This window comes from Corythoichthys intestinalis, chromosome 5 (genome assembly GCF_030265065.1).
Source record: "Corythoichthys intestinalis isolate RoL2023-P3 chromosome 5, ASM3026506v1, whole genome shotgun sequence".
Taxonomy (NCBI): Eukaryota; Metazoa; Chordata; class Actinopteri; order Syngnathiformes; family Syngnathidae; genus Corythoichthys; species Corythoichthys intestinalis.
This window is the reverse complement of record NC_080399.1, coordinates 7,107,894-7,118,613: the sequence shown is the minus strand read 5'-3', so window position 1 is coordinate 7,118,613 and position 10,720 is coordinate 7,107,894. Positions and strand designations below refer to the sequence as shown.

The following is a 10,720-nucleotide window of genomic DNA, read 5'->3' as shown; positions in this document are numbered from 1 at the left end:
CCCTCTTAATGTTTTCGTTTTAATAAAATATGTAAAACTTTCAATCAAAAAATAAACTAGTAGCCCGCCATTGTTGATGTCAATAATTACACAGTGCTCATGGGTGCTTAAGCCCATAAAATCAGCAGCACCCAAGCGCCAGGAGAGGGCGACAAAACTTCAACAAACACAAGTAACAAGTTGGCATTGCACTGTGCTGTCATTTTAATCTGTTTGAGCGGGGCATGTGCATTAATTGCGACAAATATTTTAACGTAATTTAAAAAAATAATTACCGCCCGTTAACGCGATCATTTTGACAGCCCTAATTTTCATACCATTTGTGATGATTCGTCAACTGACAACTAGTTGTCGTTTATACAGTGGGGAGAATAAGTATTTGATACACTGTCAATTTCCCATTGACAGTGTATCAAATACTTGTTCACCCCACTGTATCTTGAGGGGGTCTCTATCATTTTCACCCGCGCTAATTAACTTTAAAAAAGGTGGCAAGAACCATGCCACACACACAAAAAAAAAAAAAAAAAGTACAAATGTGCTGACTGCTTTACAGCATACGCCACTTTCCCAATTCATTATGAAGACGGAAGTCAAAGCGAACGCTTTCACGCGAATTCTGCAAAGATGGCAGAGCAACAAAAAAAAAACAAAAAAAAAATTGTACATGTAGGGGAAAAAAAGAGGCTACCAGGATAAAAGGATAGTCGAGAAGAAACATTGACCCGGCTTTCACTCGCTGGCGTGACCCCAGTCCGCACTGACGAGTTCGGGTGGCGTAGGGTGATTAGCCTAAATGTTGCTAACCGTCATGTGATATTGTTTAGCCATAACTGGATTCAATACCTTATTACTGTTCGTCCTTCACACAGCCGCTGGAGACACAAATGTCGTCTAATCCATCTGCAGGCGGCCGGGAGATCATTATTTTACGACACTGTGCGGGTATGCGCTGGTCCTAACAGGAATCGCAGTCTTCCTAAAGGCAAAACACTACAGCTTGTCCACCAGTGTTGCTAAAATCGACCAAAACTGAAAAGTTACCTAGTGTTGCCCAAATTAACTGCAACAGAAAAAAAAAAAAAAAAAAAAAAACTGCAACAATTTTAGTTTGTTGTTTTATTCTAGTCTGCACCAGCAACTTCAAATTTAGAGTTAAGTTTGAAAACTGTACCATCCAATTTAAATCAAAATCAAATGCTTGTTAACTAATTGGTTGCCATTGACAGTAATAGATGTCAACTTGAAATGAATGAATGAATTGACATTTACGAGTGATAAAATCATTTGAATTCATGGCAGAAGCATGAAAAGACCTTTCATCGCTCCTACCAACATGGCCTCAGCGGCCATGTTGTCAGGGGCGACATTCCCGTTAAAGTCAATACATTGACATTAAAAATTAAAGTAACGCAAGGTAACTTTTCAGTTTTGTTCAATTTTAGCGATGCTGGCGTACAAGTGGTAGAGTTTTGCCTCAAGGAAGACTGCGTTTCCCATCAGGACCAGCGCACACCCGCACAGGGTTGTAAAATCATGATCTCCCAGTCGCCTGCAGATGGATTAAATGACACGTTTCCAGCGGCTGTGTGAAGGATGAATAGTAATAAGGTAATGAATACAGTTGTGGCTAAACCATAGCATATGACTGTTAGCAACCGTGTGGCACTGAAAAAGTTCACTGCCATAGTCACAGCAAAAGAATAAGAGAGCCACATGAAGCTCTGGAGCTGCAGGTTACAGACCCCTGCCTTAAGTGCAAGTGCTCACAAAAAATAAAATCATGTTTTTCAGGATTATAAAATCTCTGTTTAATATGCTCCAAGGCATATAGCACAAAGTTAGCCAATTTAGAGTAGTACTCAGACTCTTAATTTTGAAACTCTTTGCAGTTTCATGTCACGGAACGCAGGGAGTACTTTTAATAATAGGTCACCGCTGCCATCTAGTGGCCTCTTCAGCAAAGGTCCAGAAATGCAAAAATCTGGGAAACAACCACATCAAAAAATGTCAGAAAAAATGTCAATCATGAGGTTTATTGATGTCCACAGTGTACATACAAATTCAAAGTGCGCTTTCATTTATTTATTTGCCCAGGACGCCTGTGTCTGCTTGACTGAACAATAAAGAAAAAACCTCACTGACTTGAGTGTCAGTCTTCTTCATTTCTGGGCTTTTTGAAACTGCAAGACTCAACACTGGCTGGTCCCATAATGTAAGTGAGCCATTAGCAGCAATTATTCTTAACTTTTAGAGCGACTCTGCCCACGTTTACGCAAGGAGGAACGCTGACCAGGTTTCAGTCCTCTATGGAGCGGATGTACCGCTCGTACGCTGCCTCGTCCATTAGAGAATCCAGCTCAGTAGGCTTGGCGATGGTCATCTTCATTAACCAACCTGTGGTGAACACCAGTAATCAAGTGCGTTAGATTGCACGTGGAAAACTCTTCTGGCAAACGAACTTCTAGTCTTTTACTTTAATCTTTAATTCATTGGCTTCTGTTGACTGCGCTACATCCAACCCATTTTGACTACAGTAGTAGGCTGAAACAAGAGCATTCATTGCAAGTTCTCCCAGTTTAAATCAATTACTGTAATTTTTGGACTATAAGCCGCTAATTTTGAAACCTGTGGCTAATAGTCCAGTGCGGCTTATTTGTTGATTTATTTGGGTTAATACTTAACACTTTATTTGACAGTGCCGTCATAAGACCGTCATAATTATGACATGACACTATCGTGGGCATTACTGAATACTTATGACTAGGGTTGTTCCGATCATGTTTTTTTGCTCCCGATCCAATCCAGATCGTTTTAGTTTGAGTATCTGCCGATCCCGATCATTTTGGCAATGCATTAAGAAAAAAAATGAATAAAACTAGGACTAATATATACATTCAACACACAGTACATAAGTACTGTATTTGTTTATTATGACACTAAATCCTCAAGATGGCATTTACATTATTAACATTCTTTCTGTGAGAGGGATCCATGGATAAAAAGACTTGTGACTTTGTATATTGTGACTAAATATTGCCATTTAGTGTATTTGTTGAGCTTTCAGTAAATGATACTGTAGGCATGTCCAAATGCATAATGGGAAGTGGAACCATGACTGTGCGTAGTGCTACCAATTGATATATCTTCTCTGCGGTGGGAAATAACAAGGTGTTAAGAAAACATGCTTCATGCTTCCCATGACATTTCTAATCATAGGGAGAGGGATTGTAAGGCTATAGCCAATTAAAAAAAGTCTCCAAAGGCTGCCAAAATTTACTCTACTCATTTTACGCTGCCTTTTACCTCTATGTATAGGTAAAACGTCGCCATTACAGATTGAGCGCGACAATGCGTGAGTGGGTCCTGCAGCGCGTGCATTAATTGCGTTAAGTATTTTAACGTGATACATTTAAAAAAAAAAAAAAAATTACCGCCATTATTGGGATAAATTTGATAACCCTACCTTAAGCCTAAACTAAAGACTCTGGATGAGTGTAACATATTATGTCTGTAACGTTAAATACAACTAGAAAATGATTTAATTAAAAAAAATATATATAAGGCACGGCCGATATTTTTTTGCCGATTCCGATACTTTGAAAATGACGTGATCGGACCCAATCACATCTCTACTTATGACAGATGTCATTAAGTGTCATCCGGCAAATTATGTTACCAACTCAATTTTTGTCCAGCTCGGATTGTTTACATCCATTCAAAAGTGAGATAATTTGCCAGATAACACTTAATGACATCTGTTATAAACATTCACTAATGCTCATGACAGCCTCATATAGGGTTGGGCGATATGGGAAAAAATATATATCACGGTATTCCCAAGACAATATCACGGTTTCGATATTATCACTTACTATTTTCGACTAGGCAGCTGGTAGCGAGGATCTAAAACTTTAATCATTTTCGCAAAACCGACTCCATCAACTGTTTGAATAGGACACATATCTTTTGCCAGATAAAAAGGGTATTGCGTCAGTAATGTCATTCCATCGTTTATCACTTTTCTCGTAGTGCATTTTAGGAAAGCATCCGAAAGTTTTTGTTGCTTTTAACCTGTAGCGGGGGTTGGCTTTTAGCTTTGGCAGTTTGGCTTTCAGTACATTGCTTTGGATGTTTTCGTTTCAAATGGTGGAATAAGTTTGATGTGTTGCCGTCACTTGCCGTTACGTGTTCCTTGCAAATCTTGCAAATTATGTTTTTTTGATCTATATCGTCCACTTTGACGCCAAACCAGTTCCAAACAATCGATGTGGAGTTTTTCTTAGTGGTAAACTCTTCTGCCTCGCTAAGCTCGCTCTCTGCTGCCTCCGCCATGACGCACACCTCCTTTGTGAAAGTGGTAACAGTGGGCGTGTGCTACCGGGCGGCGTCACTCACTTTCCAGTCTATTGATTGGCCTAGACTAGAGAGCCTGACGAGGAAGTGTAAAAAGGGAGAAAGGGAGACTAGTGATGTGAGTGGGTTTGAAATAAAAGTTAATAAACCGCGATATAACGATGTCCTAAAAAATACGTACCTTCAGCACTTAAGATCGTGAGACGGTTTTATATCGTCATATCGCCCATGTATAGTCTCATATCATAATTATGATTGACTACTGATAGTCTAATGGCGCCACTCTCAAATAAAGTGTTAACCAAATACCATAACTAGCAAATAATGAAACAACGAACAGTAACTGAAGAAATAATTAGGACAGAACTTGAATTTTACTGTTATTTATATCTGTAGCGTTGAAATGCATGCTAGGATGCATGTTGGACAACGAAAATGTTGACAGCAGATGGCAGACTGTCTCCCCCTTCTTGTGGCAATGAAGCTTTGTGCCAATTGGTTCAAAGCTTCATGGTGGTTCATTTGGTCTCACGACAGTCGTACGATGCCGCTGTCAAATAAAGTTTTCCCGGTTAATATCTTTTGGTGTAAATATCCCATATTACAGCGAGGACAGCTGCGGCTTGTTGTCCAGTGCGGCTTATCCATGAACAAATGCCGTTTTTGTGTCAAATTTGTTGGGTGGCGGCTTATAGTCAGGTGTGCCTTATAGTGCAAAAATTACGGTAGAAGTCCACCGTTGTTAATGGCAGCCAACGAGTTACTTCACATGTAACCTCATAAGCACTTTTAAAAGAATAATTTCAAGTCCAATTCCTCTTTTGCTCACCATCTTTATAGCAGGATTTATTGACCAGGCCTGGTTTGTCCGCCAGCAGCGCGTTAACCTCTACCACTTCCCCAGTCAATGGGGAGAAAAGCTCACTGGCCGCTTTGACGCTCTCCAGAGCTCCAAACTCATCTGGGAAGACAACAGTAGACACTTTTCAATTAAGTTGTACAAGTTGCAATGTGAAACATGGCCATTTTTCAAATGTTCCTCCAAAATGAGTTCGTGAGTACAGTGCATTGTGTGCGCCTGAAAAGTTTAGAGACCATTATTTTATTTGAACAAATGTACAATATATCCTTTATATCGAGATTTTACCTTGTTGGGCCAGTTGCGTTCCCACCTCTGGAAGTCCACAGTAAACCACATCCCCCAAAGCCTCCTACAAGGCAATATTTTACATGTTGAGTGAATTTTATGCGTCATGCAAGTCGATATTCAAAACAGATTTAAGAGACAGTTTCAAGAACTGACACCATACTCGTTTGCACTGAAATTCCGTCATTGCACTGCTAATGCCACAACATTGTCACATGCATCTCACTAATATGTTCTCAGACATCTGTCAATCTTGTTACTGGATAATCTAGGTACTGTATGTGCAATAGAGCTGTCCTGACTAGTCGACATCATCGATTACGTGAATGCGTCGATGAGCATAACCTCCCGTCGCCGGTTAATGAAGGGTTAAAAAATATATGCGTGGAAAGTTGATAATGTTAGACACTCGCTATGCTCGCGGGGAAAGCGGCACAAAGCCAAAAAAGCGCACCAGAGTGGCCAAAACATTGACCATTGAGGGTACACTGTTGTGTCCTGTCTCTTCAATGCTAAGATTGGTTGCACGTCGGCCGTGAAAGAAGACCAAAAGCGCCGTCACCCAGTTGTAATTTTGGAAGACGACAGGAGACAACAAGCTGGCAGATCGTAAGTACATCTAACTAACTAACGACATGTTTTATTGAAGTTGCTAAGCCTGTTGCGATATGCAATGAGTCCATTTGTCACGCTGTAAATAAAAATGAAGGCGGTAATTTTCATGGCTGCGTTTATCGTCGCACGTGCATATATTTGTACGTGCGTGTTTGTTGATGGCATATGAGACTCCAGTTCCTTTCACCGATGTTTATTGGAAGGTGACACTTCAAACATAAACAAATCGCTGGTTAACAGCATCGGCAAATAAAAACAATCTATTACTGACACCACATGCAATGACAAAAAGTGCTTTTTTTGCTGAGTGTAAAGCTTACGGTTAGCGGTTTAGCGAACGTACTTCCAGTGAACATTTTAAAATAAAAGCTCGTCATATAAATAACGATTTCTGGAGTTAATCCCACATACTTCAGAATTCAGATTCTACACTGACAATAGCTTTAAAATGACACCCTTTTATGAAAAATCTGATTGGCAATGAATACTTATTATTAGAGCTGTCCCGACTAGTCGACGTCATCTATGACGTAATTGGGTCGACGGGCAAAACATACCGTCGACAGGTAATGATGTGTTAAAAAAAATTACATGCAGATAAAGTTTAGAATGGCAGGCGCTCGCGATGCAAGCGTTTGATACCGGCACCCCCAAGGAGGCCGCTGTTTTTATCAATGTGACCGGCATCGTCAGATTGAACGGAAAGAAAAAGTGTCGCCCACTTTCTTTCTAACCCGTCATTACCCGTCGACGGTATGTTTTGCCCGTTGACACATTTACGTCATCGATGACGTCGACAACGTCGACTAGTCGGGACAGCTTAACTGGAGTAACAGTTATTTAGGAGAATAAGTGGAGTGGAACTTTTTATAGACCCTACTCACATGACGTCACAACCACGCCTCTGCGCCATATTGTCCGTCAACTCGTCGTGTTGACGCATTACCGCGACGTAAATTCCTCCTATTATGGCGTGTTTTTCTGCTCGTTAACATTAATAATCAAAATGGTGAAGGCGCGTGTGGCGGTTGGTTGCAATAACAGAGAAGATAGACTGAGAGACTTGAAGTTCTACCGTATTCCGAGAGACCCGGAGAGGAGAGCGAGATGGACTGCTGCAATTCGACGAGAAAACTGGGCTCCAAACGATTACCACGGATTATGTAGTAGTCATTTTATATCTGGTAAGATGCATTTAATATATATTTAGAGGGTTTTGGGCCGACAACCACAATTAAGATCATTGCGAGGCTAATCGCCAAAAACATACCGTTTCAAATTCAAGATGCTTATTTCTTCCACCATCATTACATTTTGAATAATATTTAGCTGGTACCAAGTGAAAGAAGCTGGCCTCGTCTACGGATCATCAGTTAAACGGGTGTGTCCAGACCTTTTGCAAAGGGAGCCAGATTTGGTGTGGTAAAAATGTGGGGGGCTACCTTGGCTGATTTACATAGAACAATATATTTAAACAAATGTTAGCAAGCCCTTCTGTGTGTCACATTTGCTTTATTATTTTTTTAATTCATAATTTCAACAGTCACGTCTTTGTGGCGTTCTCTTTCGACATTCGGGCTCTTTTGAAATACTGCTGCAGTGTAATTAAATTAGCTTCAAGTTGCTATAATTTCTCGCTGCCTATCTTCCCTTTAATGTTGTCGTACATGTCAGCGTGTCTTGTTCGGTAATATCTAGGCCTGTCGCGATAACAAATTTTAGTGTGCGATAATTTATTTCATAAATTATTGCGATATGCGATATTATTGCACCCCCCCAATTAGAAAAAAAAAATTACAATAACACTGAGAATACAGTATATATTAATAGATCATGTACACCCATTTAAATGCAATAAATGTTTACTCTTAAATTCAAAAATACTTTTCAGGAAAAGACAACAATATTAATACTGCACAGAAACACAGAAGAAATAAAAGGTGTTTTTTAAGAAAAATAAAATTCCACTTAATAATTTAAGCATCCAGGCAAATGAAAACGTTTCCCCTCATAGCTTCTGCTATGGCGTTTAATGTGTAATCCAGTGGTACCTCTACATACGGAGTTAATTTGTTCCAGGAGCTTATTTGTAAGTAGAAATGGTCGTATGTCAAGCAGGATTTTCCCATAAGAATACATTATAATTCCAATAATTCGTTCCACAGCCCAAAAACACACACTACATCCTAAACAAATACTGCTGTTACAATTGCAAATAGCAATTACAAAGAGCAAAACAAATAAAATATGAATAAAAATCAGAATAACAATAATATAATAATAGCAAAAATAACAATAATACAGTACAGTACCAGTAATTATGTAACGAATCGGCTTCTAATGTGGCGGACTTTTTTTTTTGTGTACCTGAACGCACCGCGAAATGTGGCAGACTTTTTTTAGTGTACCTGAACGCACCGCGGGGCTGACGGTGAGCAGGAGAGCGCTATTTTACTTTCTGTTTCGATCCTGGCGTCAACAGCAGTGGACACTCGGCGAGTTGATGGAATAAATGATTTGAAACCTGACGAAGCTGGCGATTTCTTAGGCGATGTTACCACAATAAGAACTGTCACCTTAACTTATAAAGACTGGCGAACGGAGGGGGACCGCCGGCCGATATCGGCATTCTACGACCCAGTTCATGGATGCACACTTATATTTTGCTATCATTAACGTCTTCATTTCAATGGTAAGCGTCACCTTTTCTTTTTTTTTCCTCCACCTGCACTAAACTTAAACTGCACTAAACTAAAAACAGAACTAAAATGCATTTTGCGTAGTTGGTAACAAGGAAGCCGAACTTTTAAAAGCACGTCAGCAGCACACGCAGGTGCACGCGAGGCGATAAATCGCAGCGGAAAAATTATCGCCTTCATTTTTATTTACCGTGCGATAAATGGAATTATTGCATATTGCGACAGGCTTAGTAATATCATTATCGCGTCACATCGAACTCTTTGAAAACAGCGACCGTCTCTTTGCAAATGAGGCAGACACAGTTGTTGCCTGTTTTATTGAAGAAATAGTCCAATATCCACCTATCCTTGAAGTGTCAGCCATTGCAGTCAACTTTTTTTTTTATTGATTGTCGCCATTTTAGAACATTGGAAGTAAAGGGTCACACGGGGTAATGTTGCTTAGAGTGCTGCTCTTAAAGTTTTTCAAACTTTCGCGAGAATAGGCTGATTTTGTGTGGACAAGATAGTTGTAGATATCAGGGTAGCAGATGTCAGGCAGAGAGGGCGAAGACAGCGGGTCGAAAAATATCGATTTAGGCATCAAATATGGATCTGGCGAATGGATAGACTGAAGCTTTTTCACATAACGCCTTTTATGCAACACATCCAATGAGTTTACAGCGTGTGAAAGCACCGGGGCTTCCATGAATTGCACTATAAATTGCACGACAAATTGAAACCATTGAGAATACGGATAAACAATGACGGATAATATGGCGGCCGGATACAGCGACACGTCATTCTGTGACGTTGGCGAGTAGGGTCTATAGGCTCAAAATTCTAGCTAATAGACAGGTGTTCAAATGCACTTACGACGAAAATTTCAAACCCGCCCATCCATATCTTAAGTGGGAGAACCCTGAAAAATCACAGGGTGTTTGAATACATATTTTCTTCATTGTATCTATGAACAAACTGTCCTTTGCACTATCATATCAGGTCAGCCATCTGCCTCCTTGTACAAGCACTGTAAATTGCTGTATACGCACTGCTGCGTTGTTATATTACCACTACATAACTTCGTGCTGCTAGTCACTTATTTACTTTATTCCGACTATGTGTCCACTGTAACCTGTTTTTGTATTTGCCTTATTGTACTTTTTCCTTTTATTATATGTGGTGCACGTTTTGGAGAAGCCTTAAATCTCATTGTACTCTGTACATTGATTATAACGGCTTTCTATTATTGATTTTCTATTCTATTTGGACTTGAACTTACCTGAGCAAAGTTGCTGATACCAACAGTTCCGATACCACCGTCTTCTACCCGAATCCATTCGTGCTTGTCTGTGAATTTAAGTGCTGGAAAACAAAGAAACACAGAAATATTCTTTAAAAAATACAAACAACGCGCGTAAAAGGAGTTAGCGCGCACGTCCTTTACTTTAGCTGGCTGCTAACCAATGTTAGCTAACATGCAAACGACATGTATGATGTCCCCGCTCGGAGAGGAAATGAAATACCTGCTGAAAACCGGCTCGACGAGGAAAAGCTTCTTCGGAAGGAAGATTTGGGGCATAGGCGATGAGATAAATGCGGTGGGGAGCGTATTAGTAAATGCAAAACTGGGGAAAAGTTGGAAGAAACGCAGCGGCGGAGAAGTGTGCAAGAGGACATCTTTCTTCTTCGTCTGACCTAATACTGAGCGTCGGGGCCTCGATACTCACGTGTTTATTGCTGTCGCCTACTGGTCTGGAGAAACATTGCAGGAGGGGGGGGGGAATCTTATGGGGGAGAATTCGTTCATTTCAGCACTTCGAAACAATAACAAAAATGTTATGAATTTAAAACGACTAGAAAAATACTTTCAGGAGCTCAATTTGTAGATTCATGACCAATTTTAACTGTAATTTGTGTGGGG

The 10,720-nt window shown here is 40.1% G+C and overlaps 1 protein-coding gene across 1 annotated transcript; it reads right to left on the bottom strand.

The window, feature by feature from the left end:
* Positions 1–2,008: 2,008 nt before the first annotated feature.
* LOC130915713 (glycine cleavage system H protein, mitochondrial) lies at positions 2,009–10,513 on the bottom strand. The gene is made up of 5 exons (XM_057835717.1): positions 10,323–10,513; positions 10,079–10,161; positions 5,504–5,567; positions 5,186–5,317; positions 2,009–2,397 (listed from the first exon to the last, which is right to left on the bottom strand). Exons 1-5 carry the CDS (start codon positions 10,474–10,476, stop codon positions 2,300–2,302), a joined length of 531 nt encoding a protein of 176 aa, XP_057691700.1. The 5' UTR covers positions 10,477–10,513; the 3' UTR covers positions 2,009–2,299.
* Positions 10,514–10,720: the final 207 nt, after the last annotated feature.

Bases quoted from the DNA above. Each gene is read 5' to 3' on its own strand.
- LOC130915713 (XM_057835717.1), bottom strand. From the start codon at position 10,476: ATGTCCTCTTGCACACTTCTCCGCCGCTGCGTTTCTTCCAACTTTTCC. The intron at 10,162-10,322 runs GTATTTCATTTC...TTTGTTTTCCAG, and splicing joins GTCGAGCCGGTTTTCAGCAG to CACTTAAATTCACAGACAAG. The intron at 5,318-5,503 runs GTAAAATCTCGA...TTGTCTTCCCAG, and splicing joins AACGCAACTGGCCCAACAAG to ATGAGTTTGGAGCTCTGGAG.